Source organism: Medicago sativa, chromosome 8, assembly GCF_051527215.1.
Source record: "Medicago sativa cultivar Bolivia chromosome 8, Bolivia_mono, whole genome shotgun sequence".
Lineage (NCBI taxonomy): Eukaryota > Viridiplantae > Streptophyta > Magnoliopsida > Fabales > Fabaceae > Medicago > Medicago sativa.
The window spans coordinates 16,623,233-16,639,502 of NC_140756.1; the positions used below are offsets into that span (position 1 = coordinate 16,623,233).

A 16,270-nucleotide genomic window follows, 5' to 3' on the forward strand; every position below is an offset into this window, starting at 1 on the left:
GAACCCTAAATTTTCAGAACCCTAAAAAAAGGGCGGGATTAGGGTTAATCAGGGTTGCTTGCAACACTGTTTAACATTTATATAGATTAAGATTACATATTTGTATTTCTTGTTTCTTTTGCTTGACATGGACTTTGAAATCATTTTTTTTGTGGGCGGGATTAGGGTTAATCAGGGTTGCTTGCAACACTGTTTAACATTTATATAGATTAAGATTACATATTTGTATTTCTTGTTTCTTTTGCTTGACATGGACTTTGAAATCATTTTTTTTGTTACTCTTTTGTGTGGTGTTCGGATTCGAACCTCAGACTTTACATATATTATACATTGTCCTTGACAACTGATCTAAGCTCACGGAGACATGGTTACTCAACACACTACTATGGAGATCAGTTTTTAAATCAGATTTTTTTAAAAAAACCAGATCACACTATACTATCCTAATGCTATTTCTTTTTTTTAAGAAAACTATGAATGGGTAGGCGCTCATGACAATCGGGGTTTTATATATATAATGAATTCCGACCTTATGGGGGATTTTACTATGGAGATTGATTGTCTTATAATACTTGTACTTAAATCCAAGTGACACAAAACATAGATGCATACTTATTTTTTATGCAACATAGATGCATACTTATTTTTTTATGCAATATAGATACATACGTAGGTGAATATTTACTAAGATGTATTAAATATGATCAAACCAACTTGACACTTTTGTCTATTATGGTACGTATTCATCAATAAATCGGTCAATATAAATAGAATTTTAAGATTTTGACGTCAAAGAAGGTTGGTGGAAATTTACTCTACATTTAATATAAGTCATAGCCGGATCTCCTCTCATGATCGAACTTTTCAGTTGAGGGAGTATAGTGAAAATCAATGCCGCTCAATCATTTCTCATTGGAGCGTCCCACATGTATTAGTGAAAAATGAGTAGCTCAGATCTAAGTGAATTCTTGGATCACCTCCATATAAGTCATTTACTCATTTTATTAAAAGTTATATCACTTTATATGTTATTTTACGATATCATAACTGATGATGATGAGAGGAATAGACACTTGTTGACATATCATAGCATGATTATCATCACACAATCCTAATTGTGTTTTTAGACTTGTTCGAGTGTGCCTTCTGGGTATATCCATAGCATGTTCCGTAATAACTTGTGTTCCTTAGGGTTTGTTTGCGAGTTTGGAGGGGAAGGAAAAGGAGGGTTTGGGAAAAAAGGAAGGAGTAAATGGAAAATAGAGGACGTTGGGAGGAATGGTTTTGGAGGTCTTATTTTTCTTCAAAATATAAAACCCTACTCATTTGGGGAACTAAAAAATTGTATTGGAGGAAAATTTTGGGGGGTTTGGGAGGGTTTATGTGAATTCTTCACATTTAATATATGTTCTTATAATATTCATACAATTAAGGGTTAAATGAGTTTTACGTCCTTAAAAATATAGCGAATTTTGATTTTAGTCCCTAAAAAATAAAATAGAATGTTTTTGTCATCACAAATTTTTTTATTTTGTTTTTGGTCCCTAATGGCTAATTTATGTTAATATAAATGTCAATATTATGAGTCTTTTATAGTCAAAATATGTTCATGTTATATCCGTTTATTATGTACAATTTTTGTATGTTCATATTATGTTAAAAAAAATGTCAAAAACACGTCAAAATTATTTTCGTTACGGACCAAAAACAAAACAAAAAAAATTGTGAGGATGAAAACACTTCGTTTTATTTTAACTAAAATCAAAATCTGTTATATTTATAGGGACAAAAAACTTATTTAACCCTAAAATTAAAAATATATTAATCAGAAACATTAATTTATCACTCTCTAAAAAAAATACTCTTTCAAAAAATATGAAAGATTTCTCAATTTCCCCTTATAATTTTGTCCCCCCAAAGTCCTTCCTTCCCCTCCTCTCCAAACTCCCAAACAAAGCTTGAGTGGATTGAGCTTAATTAGACCTAATATGTCGTACAATATACAAGAGTTAGAGGCATTCAAAATTTATTTAGTGTTCTAAAAAAAAACTATATATATTTTTTTTTGAAGGAAACTATATATATTTTTATTTTGTCAGAAAAAGTCATGTATTGTTAATGATGAAAATGAATATGCAAAGCATATAAAAAAGATACTTTTGTATACCAAAGCATAAAAAAAAAAAAAAAAAATACTTAAAATAGAAATTGGATTAGATGATGTCGATTTAGATGCAGCAATCATGTTCAATCCTTACCTTTAAATCGTCCGATCAAGATCAAACAATAAAAATCTTAAATTAAAAGTTAAAATCTGAACAATCCGATCTTAAACTAGCCGACTGCATGAAGTTTTGACTCAAACTCAATCTCTTAAAAAAAGCATACAAACCAAAATCATGTCTTATATGCATTGTCATCAGTCAAGTCTAGCTGTCACATGCGTTACTAACAACACATTGAATTTTGCACCAATTATTCTGAACTTTATCATCAACTAAGACAAAGACATGTCCAAGATAAAGAGATTTGTTTCTTGTTTCTTGTTTCACTAAGCAAAGCAATCGTGTTCTGTCGTTTTTTTCTCCTCAATAAATAAAATCACTTTACTTTGCTTCTTTCACCACTATCATCATCAAAACAGTGATGAATTTGAGAAAAAGTTTTGTTTTTGACACCAAGAGAAAAATGGGTCTGAATTTCATGATTTTGGTGGTTATGGTTTCATGGTTTTGGTCAATTCCTACTACATGTGCCTTGGCTGCAAAACAACAAGAGAATCAGAAGCTGAGGTTTGATCAAAATGGTGAATTCAAGATATTGCAGGTGGCAGATATGCACTATGCAAATGGAAAAACCACACTCTGTTTGGATGTACTTCCTTCTCAAAATGCTTCTTGTACTGACCTCAATACTACTGCTTTCATTCATAGGATGATCCTTGCTGAGAAACCTAATCTTATTGTCTTCACTGGTATTATTAATTACTCTTGTTCAGTTTTTGGTTTCTAGTTATCTTTTCTTTATAATTGTTCTTTCTTTTACCTTTTGCTTTTTATTTTCAATGAATTAATAAAATAATTTTCTAAAATTATTACACTGTGTTGAGTATGGCTCATGTATATACACAGGCGAGGGGTAAGGGGCGAGGAGTTGAGCTAGCGGAGAATTGTTGTAATCTGAATCGTAGTACTATATATATGGCTTGTAACACTGAAATCCTAATTCACTCAAGTATTATAGGGAACTATAGTTGTTCTGTAGTTGCATAGGTAGACATAATTGGCCGAATTGCGTAAACAGATTGTGTCTCATTGTCCTGTGATTTCATTTCTTTTATTCTACTTTTACTAGTTGATATTCTAACTCACTGATTCATTCACTTTATTGTTTTTCTTATATGTGTGAAAAAAACCTACAATAATCATTTAAAAATGGAGGGAGTAGCATGATGATATTCTACTAGTTAATTGTAAATGGATGGAAATGGATAGAATTGATGTTGGCACTATATTGTTGTGGAACTTATGAATTATATAATCATCTTTTGCACATCTATACAAGTTATCATTACCAGTTTATTGGATTGTTGTTCATATAAGATAACCTGTTATGCAAATTTGTTTTCTGGTATGAAAGGAGATAATATCTATGGCTATGATTCCTCGGATTCGGCTAAATCGATGGACCTTGCATTTGCTCCTGCAATTGAATCAAACATTCCTTGGGTGGCTGTTTTAGGGAACCATGACCAAGAAGGGTCACTCTCTCGGGAAGGTGTGATGAAATATATTGTTGGAATGAAAAACTCTTTATCTAAAGTCAATCCTCCAGAAGTACACATCATTGATGGTTTTGGGAACAATAACTTGGAGATTGGTGGTGTTCAAGGTACTGCTTTTGAAAATAAATCAGTTCTCAATCTATACTTTCTTGATAGTGGAGATTATTCCAAAGTTCCGTCGATTCCTGGTTATGATTGGATCAAGCCCTCACAGCAACTTTGGTTCGAGCGAACGTCTGCGAAGCTTCGGGTACTATCTCATCTGTTAATTATCTTATCTAACTATATTTTACTTACAATACATTTGAGTCCAAAGACTAGCTTAAACCAAATTATCTAGTTTCTCTTTATTGTTTAGTATCTGCTTACCATTGAAATTTTCTTTAGTTCCTTAGGGTCTGTTTGAATAAACAACTTAAGTAAGCGCTTATCATATAAGTGCTTATGTATAAGTTATTTAGCAAAACATAAAAAAGTCAAACTGTTCATATAATTATAAGCTATAAGCTGTTTTCATACGCTATTTTTGAGATCTTATGAAAATAAGCTGCAAATAGCTTATGGACATGTTATAAGTTGTAGCTACAAACTCTCTTAAACAGTCTCACAAATAAGTGCTTATGTCAGCATATAAGCTCAAATAAGTCAATTCAAACAGACCCTAATTTAATTCAACATGTGGCGTATTTTCTGTTTTTCCATTGTTATATATTAAAATTAATGTTGAGCACTTAACTCTATTTATTCTGCAGAAAGCATACATAAAAGGACCAGCACCTCAGAAAGAAGCTGCTCCTGGTCTTGCATACTTTCACATCCCCTTGCCGGAATATACAAGTTTTGATTCATCAAACATGACAGGTGTGAAAATGGAAACGGATGGCGGTGATGGCATTAGTTCTGCTTCGGTGAACTCTGGTTTCTTCACAACCTTGGTTGGAGCAGGAGACGTGAAGGCCGTTTTCGTTGGCCACGATCACCTCAATGACTTCTGCGGCAAGCTAATGGATATACAACTTTGTTATGCTGGAGGGTTCGGATACCATGCTTATGGAAAGGCTGGATGGTCTCGGAGGGCAAGAGTGGTGGTAGCTAGCTTGGAGAAGACAGATAAAGGAAGCTGGGGAGCTGTCAAATCAATTAAATCATGGAAGCGCCTCGATGATCAGCATCTTACTGGAATTGATGGTGAGGTCCTATGGAGCAAGAGCACTCCCGGTAAGATATCATGTAATGCTTGGTGTATACTCTTTTGCATGTTATTAAATTATGCTACATATTGAAATCTTCCCTCAAAAAAAAAAATTTATAATTATCTATAGGAAATTCCTGTTGGACATAAACAAAATACTTAAGCAACTATGCATGGACTGTGTAAAAAAGTTTTACACATGAGTCCAATCATATATCATAGCGGTGTCATATGTGATGATATTATTTCCTAAAATACCATAACAAATATCCACACTGTGAGATATGATTTGATTATCTGTAAAACTTGTTTACATTATCTGTGCGTAGTAATTAACTTCTAAACAAAATACGACATGGAAATAACAGTTAGGGGAAGAAATAATGTACGCAGTGAACTTTAAACTATATTTGGGGTGTTGCTGACCAATATCACAGATGAAAATCATAATGATTTAAACTCAAGACAAGAGAATGAGTAGATACGGAAAAATGTTGCTCAACTCGACACTTTCAAGGAAATTAGAAAGAAATATTAAAAGTATTATCTGAGTTTAAAAGGGTGTTACAATAGTTGAGTAAACCATAAATGGAACAAGATGAATGTAAGAAGAGATGCTCTGGTTTCTTTAGATTCTGAAATGCTTTATTTGAAGGCTCAGATGGTGTTAAAACAGGAAGCGAAGAGCTGAATCATCAATTTGCAAGTTCAAAATCACAAATGTGGTCTGTAAAATGAAGTTCATGAATTGCAAGGGAAGGTTCTTTCAAGGTAGGATAAGAACGAACAATCACTATATATTCTGAGAAAACCTTCCATGGAAGTTTTATATTCTGAAGAAACTTGCACATAATACACAAACAATGGGTCTGATCTCCATTTTGATTTGTATTATTTATTGAAGGCATTAGTGACATATATGTTACATGATTGTTTTTTTAAGTGTTATGGCATGATCTTTTTAATCTTATGTTGTCCCTGGATTAATGGTCTAATTTGGTTTTCATTACAGGAAGCAGAGGCAAAAAACAAATTGGTGGAAATTAAGAATTTGAAAGAGATGCAGGCAAGTGTTGGTGTATCCATATGATTACTTATTTTGGAATTTGTAATGAGTTTCTATACAAATTTTTATTCATGGAAGTTGGAAACTCTGATATACATATCATGTAATTTGATACTGCAATAGAAGGCTGAAAATTACAAAGAAGGAATGCAGTTCATTAATGAGGTGTGAGATTACATGCATATGAATTTGCATACTCCATACCTACTTATAAGATGATTTCATTAATTTGAAGTTTATATGTATTGCCTTAGAACCAAAAAGAATTTCAACTTGCATGAATATTTTGCTGCCTGATGATTATGAACTCCCAGCATAGTTGCCTTCACAATTTCTGAATGCAAGTCAACATTTATTATTTATAGCTGATTTTAAATCAGAAAAAAAAAAATTTGGCCTTACAGAAACCAAGGGTATAATCAAGTTAAATTAATTCAAGGGGAACTCCAATAATAACGAAAGAAACATAAGACTGCAAAAGGATTCTTGTTCTTTTTTGTCAGTAAATCTAGATTTTTCCACATAGTCGTGTAGACTAATTTCACGAAGTAATTGAGATTCATTTTAAGAATTGATATGTTTTAACACACATTGTTTTAAACACATCACATCGATTCATTTTAAGAATTGATATGTTTTAACACGCATTGTTTTAAACACATCACATCGCTAAAAGATTGAACACGCGACCACATATTTAAGGACCTCGACTAATTGTCAATTGGGTTACACCATGCTTAACAGATTCTTGTCATTTTAGTTATCCTAAAAATTCATCCTTATGTATCTATTGCTGAACGTAGGAGGCAGATGCATCTATGTTATGTTACCTTATGTTTATTGTCATGCAATCACATGCTTAATTTTCACATATTTTATCTGTGTCCTTAAAGTTATGAGATGAATATCTTTTTAAATGAAGATTTAGCAGGTTATGAATAGATCTATTATTCCCTATATCAGTTACCATTAGATGTTATTTCAGTCCTTTAAATCATCCATGCAAAAACGTAACTAGTTACTTCCTGGATTTACATTCAAGCCATCTAAACTTAAATAGGTATTTATACATGAACCATCAACCTGTGCATCACATAGAAGTAGAAGGTAGCCATTTTACAACCTTTTACTAACATAAACACTCCTCCCTAAGAAAAACAAGTAAGCCTTATACTACTTAGTAAAACATATTCACCATTGTTTCTCCAAGGCTTACAATCTCATAGTTGTCCTTCCTTTTCCTTGTCACTTGGGAGTGAAAGCCTGTTGTAGCAGTAATAGATAAAATCAGCTCAAACAATTCTAAAATAATAATAATATTTTATATATTCAAAGTTATAAAACTAAGTTAGAAGAAGAATAAACTATAGGGTTTCTTTTGTCTTTGTAGTAAAGTCTAGAGTTCAGTCAAAAGATAATGAAAGTCTGATGAAGGACTGTTTTAGCGTGGAATCAAACTCGAGTATTACTCAAACGATTTTATCTTAATTAAAATGCATCAAACACTTGGTTCCAGTCAGGACTGTTTAAGAAAACAAACAAAAACTGAACCAAACCTTTAAGACACCTTGAAAAAATCAAACTGTGACTTACAGTTTACAAACAGAACCAGTTCGGTTTAGCTTGATTCAGTTCATGAACTGTCCGTCACAATTCGGTTCTTTTTGGTTAAAGTTAATAATAGTAATTTAGTACAGGTCGGTTCACAAAGAATCAGTTTGGTTTGAAAAAGTACAGTTTGGTTTTCTATTGAGGTAGTTCAGGTTCGGTTCATAACCACATAACTGGTGAACCAAACCATTATAGTAGTTTGGTTAGCAGTTTAGTTCAGTTTTACCAAACTGTTGGAATGGTTCAGTTTGGTTTTCTTCCTAAATCAAACCACGAACAATATGCAATCTAAACTAGGAGGTATTGATGGAACTTACAGCGAAAATAGTAGCATGACCAGGATCAGCAAGGTGAGCAAAGAGGTTATCAATAGGACCAGTGCCGGTGTAAATGTGCTGGAACCAAGCTCCCATCACAGCCAACATAGCCAATCTCCCATTCTTAATTTCCTTTGTTCTCAACTCCTTAAGCTTCTGAGGAGAACCACTTCCCCAACCAAGTGGATCAAACCAAAGTCCACCAGGGTACCCTACATCAGTTCCTGTGAGCTTGTTGTTGGGAAAGATAGGGTCAGTGTTGACACAACCTGGATTGAGGATGTCGGCCCATCTTCTACCCTCGGCCCAACCGATGAAAATGAGCTCAACTATGAAGAGTGTGGTGGTGTCTGTGAAATACTCTTGCTCTCCAGCAGTGTACCATGAAGGTGTGTTCAAGATACCAATCTTTGTTAGGAATTCTGGGATGAAAATTCCTGCTGCTCCCAACATTGCCCATCTGCAGTGCACAAGCTCTGCTTGAACATTCCATTTCAGACTCTCTGGGTCAGATGCTGTTGAATCACAACCAACACTTTGATGAATATTATGGTCAGTTGTATTCCCAACAAGGAAAATAAGACCACCGTTGTCTCTAAATACATGACCATGTTGACAAAATCAAGAAAAATTAAGAAAGTTGGTAGTAATATTAAACTTATTAACAGTTGTTATTGATTTACAAGATTACTCCTTAGAAGAGAAAATTGGTTTATGTTTCCATCTTAGTATTTATTACATGTTGCATAAAAAGATGTAGCATATACTAATTATGGTACGAGTATGTATGTAAAAAATAACTGATACAGTTAAAATTTAGAAAATAATCTTATAAAAAGGAGCAATGAAAAAACTCAAGAGGATTTATATTTAGGGACGGAGTTAGTAATGTGTACTACTTGATCAAATATTCGAATTTGGATTTTCTACGGTAGTAAAAGGCCAAAGTTGACACAGTTGCACAACATGAACCGTCTAATCAAGATCGGACAAGTCAGACTATGTAAGTGCAACAACTGCATGGTAGATTTTATTTTACTATTGCAATCAATCCGATTCAGTAACAAAAAAATTGTGTTCTGATTAAGCTTACAAAGTCCAAGAGGATCAAATCCAAAATCTCCTGGGAGACTGCCATCTAGCCATGGAGGAGGGGTGCTTCCTGGGAACCACAAAGGTCTATCAGGCTCAGCTGCTGCACACACTGTTGTGGTAGATCTCACTCTAACTGGTGTTGCAGTGTTGCTGTTCACCTTCAATTTCCTTCCAAGAAAAGCTTTTGAGGTTCCCATGGGTGATCCATTCTTCTGAGAACTGCATGCAATATCACATATACATATATATTTTTTATACTTAGTTTAGTATTACTACAAGCTTGAATTTCAATGAATTGTTAATGCATGCAATGTTTCATATAATGTTCACATTGTTGCTACATATGTCACTGCAAAAAACTGTGATATGTGATATAGTGACCAATTTAACTAGGGGTTTGACAAATATTTTTAAATGGATCTCTAAGTCGATCACAAAGTCATTTAATAATCGACTTAGAGATCGATTTAAAAATCAGTTGATAAACCTATCACTAGAGTCAGACACTGAAATATTTTGATCACTAAATTTTTAGTAGTGTGTAATAACATGTGCAAGTAATTAGTGTTTAGAGAGACTTGCCTTGGAGAGATGGCAACAGCTGCAATGGCAGAAGAAGCACAAGCAGAAGCCATGATACTGCTCTTGCCCTCAAGGGATAAAAGTGAATAAGTTTAGTGAGTTTTGGTTATGAGAATGATTGGTTGGTGAATATGAAAGAAAATATGATGATTTTGTTAATGTATGCAATGTTTCTTATCCTAATGGATAGGAGTGTGAATTTGATATTAGATAATGTGTTGCCATGTGGCATGAAGAATCTAATTGGATAGGTTTCCATTGAAAAATCTGAATCTTGTGGTTCACATTTGTTAGAACAAGTATCTGTGGCATGCATTGGCACTCTCATTGGCACCACAAAAGGAGAGATTCTTATGTTAGGTAAGGTAAAAATGGAATGAACCAAGTTGTGGGAAATCATAGCTGGATGTAAATTCTCTCTAACATACCTTTTTTGTTTGAGGGAACTCTCTAACATACCTAAACAATGGGTTTGGGATAGTGTGTGATTTAAGATAAGGATTAAAGAAGTTGAAATTCTTGAGTTGAAATTAGAGTGAAGTGAAAAAATATTAATCTAACAATTAATTATTAAAAGGCTTAAATGTATTTTTGTCCCCTGGTTGCAATTTCGCCCCTATTAAAAAAAATAACACTGTGACCAGCAAGCAACAAGGGAATAATTAAACTGAACAAATGGTGTTGTATTAATTCTATCATTGTCCCATTCTCACTCTTCTCTCCTTCTCAAACCCTAGCCGTCGGCCCTTTTTTTTTGTCTATCGAAGAGGGGTGATTTAGGGTCAATTTTGACCCAAAATCACCCCCTCCTCCGGGTTGTTTTTCCCTCTATCCTAATTAAATAAGTGATTTCCACATATTTTCAGTTTTCTTTCGTTTGTTTTTGTGATTTCGTCGTCTTTGCAAGACTCTGTTTGTTTTGGTTTCCCGTCTTTGTGCGGTGTGTTTTTGATTTCCCGTCTTAGTACGGTGTTTAATTGATTCAGGTTGAAAGATTAGTTTTGAACAAGTGCAGATCCGATCAATGACTTTTGCGTCGTCAACGTTGCAGATCCGGAGACATTAATATAGTCATATTTGTATGCATAGGTACTTTGCCGTTTTATGCTATTAACATGGATGTTGTGAGTTTATTCTCATATTCATCCTTTTTGTTTTTAGCGATTTTGGATTTGTATTGTATCGATGTACCTTATCAATTTGAATGAATGAATTTATTTGTGTCAAAAAAAAATAACAATTTTGTCATCTATCTTTAGACAAATGTACTATTTTGACCCTCCGTCTATATGAAAATATGTTCTTTTATTCCTCTATCTTTCGGAAAAGATTGATTAAAAACTTTCTAGATTTGGTTCATTAGATTTTAGATTAATCAAGTTCAAATAAGTAGGGGTGTTCAAATCAAAACCGATCCAAATTAAAACCGTAAATCAATCCAAAAAAATCGAAAACCGTACAAAACCGAATATTATTGGATGTGTTTAGATGACATTTTGCAAAAACCGCTCGGATTGGATCAGATTTTGGATTGATTTTTTAAAACTGACTCAAACCGAACCGAACAGCATACAAATATTTTAATACATATTTCCATTTTTATAAGTATAATATATTATATTAAGCTATTATTTTTGTTCTTTTTAATTATTTTAATACTACATATGAGTTTAATTTAATCAATTTTGTTTCTATTTCGTATGTTTCAAAGATAATCAATCATTGTTATTTCGTACTATTAATTTTTTATAAATCATATGTTATATTTTGTATCGAACCTATTATTTTATCGTATTTTTATAAGATGATTATTAATAAAAAGTTACAATTTGTAATTTGGATATCCAAAAACCGATCAGAACTAAACCGCATTAATTTGGATCGGATTGGATCGGTTTTTTTTAAATTAATCTTCCAAAACCGAACCGAACAACATTTAATTTTATCTTTGGATTGGATTTTTGCCTCAAAACCGATATAAACCGGACCACGAACACCCCTACAAATAAGCATATATATCATAAATTTTATTTATATAAAAAAGGGAAAGATAAAGTTCACTATTGTATTTTTTTTTTCCTTTAAATTTTGTTTGAGAGTTAGGAGGAAAGTAAAAGGGCGACTTTGAAAGAGGAATCCCCTAAGCTTGTTTGAGACAATCTTGAAGAAGATGAGAAATATTTTATTATGAGTAATATTTGTCAGGAGAAAATTATAAAGAGATAAATAATTAAGAAATAATTCTATGAAATTAATGTATGTCCTACCACTTTGTAAGATTCAATTTTCAAAATATATACATACAGTAATTTAAACCAATAAAAGAGTGAGTATTAGAGAGAGTGTTAAAAGAGAGTGTTGCTAGCATTACTCTTCTCTATTTTTTTTTTATTTTTTTTTATAGTTTTCGATGTTGGAGGATTTTAATCTAATGAAGAATAAAAAAAACATGTATAGATGAGAGAGTGCTCTCCCTTGCTATTTCTCTCCTTCCTCAAAACACTTGTAGCATCTTATCTTACAAGTCTTATTGTTGTTAGTACATGTAATGTAGCATGTTGGTTGATTGTGTGTTGAGATGGGAAGAAAGTAGACCACACGTCAAGGGTCTACGATCATTTATAATGCGCTAAGCTACACGTCACCTATATATTGCATGAAGAACTCTTTGGAGGTACCCAAATAAACATAGGTGTCTTTATGTACATGTGTAGTTGCTAATTTATCCTCAAATTCAATAAAATATATAACAATTTATTCTCCAATCTTTTGAGTGGGCTCAAAAATTAAGAAACTAAGGGCAAGTTTGGTTGGGTTTTGATTTTTAGTTTTTAAATACTCAATTGAAAATCAGTTTTCAAAAACTATTTTTAAGAAAACAATTAAAAAGAAAAATTGCTTGGGAGTCCAATCTCAGTAGCTCTCACTCGTCATCTTCAATTCTTATATAACTTGTTGCTATATTTACAAAATTGTCATTAATAAAAAATTGCTGCAATTTTCCGTGTTTTTAGAGTGAAAATCAAAATCAAAAAAGCAAAACAGTTTTTTTTTTTTACAGAAGCAAAACACCTTTTTGGTGTTTCCATTTTTCAGTTTTAAAAAAGAGAAAAAGGAGAACATTTTTTAAAACTATCAATTACAAAAAAGTAACCAAACAAGTTTTATCCTTTTCTAATTTTCAAAAACTAAAAAACTGTTTTAAAAAAGGGAATCAAACAGGCTCAGTATCTATGTGCATTTGAAGCATTGATTATAGTGAAGTTTTTTTTTTTTTTAAAAGGTATAGTGAAGATTGATTCCCGTGGAAAAATAACATTGAAATGGTTAAAATATACATTTAATATATGCTTCAAACAGGGCCGTCTTAACAATTTTGAAGGCCCCGTTTTAATTTTAGAAGTTGGCCCACTGATAAAAGCTGCAACAAAAAAAAAACAATTTTTTTATGTAAATTAAAAATAACATCCAAATTTTACTGATACTTAAAGATGCAAGGCTTGGTAAAAAAAAAAAAAGATGAAAAGATGCAAGGCTTGGTAAAAAAAAAAAAAGATGAAAGGCTTTTTTTTAAATAAAAGCATGGCCCCAAAAAAAAGTAAGGAATAGTATAAAAAGAAATAAGCCTTTTGCAGGTGTTGAACCGCAGACATTGAAGCAAAATGCATAAGGCTTTACCACCGAACCACTGCAGCGTGACTGATCTTTATTAACTTTATTAATATATAATGGATTTTGTTTTGGTCTTATGTATAAAAAAAATATTATAGGCCCCAAAAATTGGGAGGCCCAGTGGCGTAGCCCAGCCTCGACAGGCTGTGGGCCGGCCCTGGCTTCAAACAAGCTTAGGGATTCCCATGGAAAAATAACATTGTAATGGTTAAAATATACATTGAGAGTTAGGAGGAGTATATGCTTCTTTTACTGCACTTATTAATTTTTTTTTTTTTTTTTTATAAAAGTAAGGAGAATGCTAACTTTTCGAACATTTTCTTTTGAATATCTAGGAACTTTTGGAAATTGAGTATTCAATGTATTGGAAATTAAAATGTTTGATTAGTGAATAATTTTTTAATTGGAAATTCTTAAAGATTGCTCTTAGAAGATACACAACGGAGACCCTCATTTATAGGTAATTAAATGGATATTACGTGTACACATCACTCATTTATAATTTTTTAATAGTAATATATAAGCACTCAATCTCTCCAACTCAGCAACTCACACAAATTTTTTAAATGTTACCCACTAATCAACTATCAATAACTTTATATCATCACATTTCAATTTTTTAATATTAAAAAAACGTGGGTCCCACTTAAGATTGAGGGTCTTAAGTGAGACTCAGGGTCTTATAAGACCTCCAAATTTTTTATCCCTAGGGTACCTAATAGGTATCGGGTTTTAAATGTTTAAGACCATCTCGTTTGAGATGGTCTTAAGGCACCCGTTAGCAAGATCCTAAAAGTAATAACAAATTGTTTCATAATATTTCATTGGGAGAATTACACTGTCCTCCCCTAAAGTCTCTTTAAATGACACATAGACCTCCTCTAGTTTCAAATTGGACATGCACCTCCCTTAATTGTTCTAACTAATGACACAAGCCTCCCTCCACAACTAACGCTGTTAGCAGAGCGCTAAATAACACAATTGAAAGAGAAAGAAAAAAAGGAAAAGCATATCAGACATAGGGAAAGCGAATATGTTGTCTACACTTCTAAGACATGATTATCGCAACCAGTGGCGGATCTTGAGTAAATTCATTGGGGGTGCCGAACTTCTATGGAATATATATTAAACAGTTTTAAGAACTAATAATAACTAGTCTAGTGGCATACTTTCTTTGAAGTATCAAGAGATTGTGGGTTCAAATCCCATCAAAAATGTTTTTTTTAATACAATCAAAAATGTTTTTTTTAATACAATTAGTAAACATAAAAGATAAAATATGTAAAAAGAACACTAGGTAGTGTTGAACTTGAACCCACGACCCTTTACCAATCTATGGCACCCCTTACCACTAGAACAACCCCATCAAAAATTTTTTTTTAATACAATTTGTAAAAATAAAAGATAAAATATGTAAAAAGAACACTAGGTAGTGTTGAACCCACAACCAACCCTTTACCAATCTATGGCACCCCTTACCACTAGAACAACCAAATTATTATTGATTTAAGACACCTAATATGGTATATAAGGGAATTCTAGGGGATGCCATGGCACCTGCCTGCCCCTTAGAAGATCCGCCACTGATCGCCACCCTAAACTGCAAAAACCATGGCACCACTTCTAATATATAGACTTCTCGTTTGATCTCTAATGTGGCAGGAATTTCGTTTGATCTCTAATGTGGCAGGAATTTATCTCAAAGTATGGAAGCTATAAGCTACCGAATTGGTGGGGATAAATGGGAACATAGACGATAATACTCACATGTAGAAGTGAGACAATGTTTGTGCTAGTCTCGTGGAATTAAACGTGTTTAGTGTTATTGGGTTGTGATTTCTTTTGACGTTGGGTTCGGTCTTCTTGTGAGAGGGCTTACTACAAATAGTGATTCTTATGTCACGACTCACGAGTGGTCACTAATTCATGGTATTAATCTAATTGCAGTGCTATTAGTGTTCCAAATTTTCACTTTTTTGCTATTTGTATGGTTGTCTCTTTGAGTGGTGATGTGGGTTGTTTGGAGTTATTCATATTGGATTTTGATTAAATATTGGAGTTACCATGGTGGCAATGAGTTTGTTGACCAGTGAGATTGGCTTGAAAATCAGGGAAGACACGTTACTGGGTTGCTGCTTGTTACAGGAGGTGAAATATTTGTAAAACAATGTTTATATTTTAACGGAAGCTAAACAGAGTTAACAGCAGGGGAGGTTCTTGTTTTTTGTGAAAACAGAGGGGAGGTTTGTGTCATTCAAACAAAACTCAAGGGAGGTATATGTAATTTCCCCTATTTCATTTGTAAAAATTAATTTCTTATAGCCGCGCCTATCACTTGATTGGGATTGGATAAAATGTACTCGAGATAGGTGTTAGTCAGGGTGAAGTCAGCCTTTGAGAACTGTTAAACGAAGATCGGATGGTTGAGATCATAAGATAACCTTTTTTTTGTAATAAAAATTTTTCAAGATCGAACGGTCTCGAGCATCCCAACTGCATGACTCCACCATATTTTTAGTAAGCCCTCATGTGCAAAAACACATTTGTGTATGATGTAAAACTATTTTATATGTGTATCATGTTGGGACACGAGAAGAGTCCAAGTGATCATCCACATTAGATAAAGAGTAACCACACAAATAAATTGGACACCACATTTTAACACAAAACATACATTAAATATACGAGTCATCTCATTTATAAAATGTTGAATCTTCACTTTATAAACAATACTTAATTCACATTTTTATAAGACAAAGACAAAAAAACTCTCTAAGACATCACATTAAATATTAAAAATATCAAAATAAAAGCATTAGTCACGAAAACTTTCGGTTCGACCGATTTATCTCCGAGTCAACTACAAACCTGATCCGACCCAATCACACGACCGGACCGGTTTGCTTAAAACCCTAATTACAACATTCCTCAATCCTTTTCTTCTTCTCTTC

At 32.9% G+C, this 16,270-nt stretch overlaps 2 protein-coding genes across 5 annotated transcripts; one reads left to right on the forward strand and one right to left on the reverse strand.

Annotated features, from left to right (window-relative positions):
* Window positions 1-2,553: 2,553 nt before the first annotated feature.
* On the forward strand, window positions 2,554-6,305 carry LOC146897384 (putative inactive purple acid phosphatase 29). 4 transcript variants are annotated; one of them, XM_085733188.1, is made up of 5 exons: window positions 2,554-2,974; window positions 3,640-4,034; window positions 4,537-5,002; window positions 5,632-5,747; window positions 5,989-6,305. In XM_085733188.1, exons 1-4 carry the CDS (start codon window positions 2,647-2,649, stop codon window positions 5,712-5,714), a joined length of 1,272 nt encoding a protein of 423 aa, XP_085589314.1. In that variant the 5' UTR covers window positions 2,554-2,646; the 3' UTR covers window positions 5,715-5,747; window positions 5,989-6,305. The 4 variants fall into 4 exon arrangements, with proteins under 4 accessions (XP_085589314.1, XP_085589315.1, XP_085589316.1 ...); XM_085733189.1 differs by having other exon boundaries at window positions 5,638-5,747; XM_085733190.1 differs by having other exon boundaries at window positions 5,653-5,747.
* A 784-nt stretch (window positions 6,306-7,089) lies between these two features.
* Window positions 7,090-9,778, reverse strand: LHCA2 (photosystem I light harvesting complex protein). Its single transcript, XM_085733192.1, has 4 exons — window positions 9,648-9,778; window positions 9,064-9,284; window positions 7,971-8,485; window positions 7,090-7,305 (listed from the first exon to the last, which is right to left on the reverse strand). Exons 1-4 carry the CDS (start codon window positions 9,698-9,700, stop codon window positions 7,288-7,290), a joined length of 807 nt encoding a protein of 268 aa, XP_085589318.1. The 5' UTR covers window positions 9,701-9,778; the 3' UTR covers window positions 7,090-7,287.
* Between the last annotated feature and the right edge of the window lie 6,492 nt (window positions 9,779-16,270).

What these genes read in the sequence shown, in the direction of transcription:
- LOC146897384 (XM_085733188.1), top strand. Translation starts at nt 2,647, where the DNA reads ATGAATTTGAGAAAAAGTTTTGTTTTTGACACCAAGAGAAAAATGGGT. An exon ending in TAATCTTATTGTCTTCACTG is followed by an intron (nt 2,975 to 3,639) that starts GTATTATTAATT and finishes CTGGTATGAAAG; the next exon opens with GAGATAATATCTATGGCTAT. An exon ending in ATGGAGCAAGAGCACTCCCG is followed by an intron (nt 5,003 to 5,631) that starts GTAAGATATCAT and finishes CTTTATTTGAAG; the next exon opens with GCTCAGATGGTGTTAAAACA.
- LHCA2 (XM_085733192.1), bottom strand. Translation starts at nt 9,700, where the DNA reads ATGGCTTCTGCTTGTGCTTCTTCTGCCATTGCAGCTGTTGCCATCTCT. An exon ending in GCTGTTGCCATCTCTCCAAG is followed by an intron (nt 9,285 to 9,647) that starts GCAAGTCTCTCT and finishes TATTGCATGCAG; the next exon opens with TTCTCAGAAGAATGGATCAC. An exon ending in ATTTGATCCTCTTGGACTTT is followed by an intron (nt 8,486 to 9,063) that starts GTAAGCTTAATC and finishes GTGATTCAACAG; the next exon opens with CATCTGACCCAGAGAGTCTG.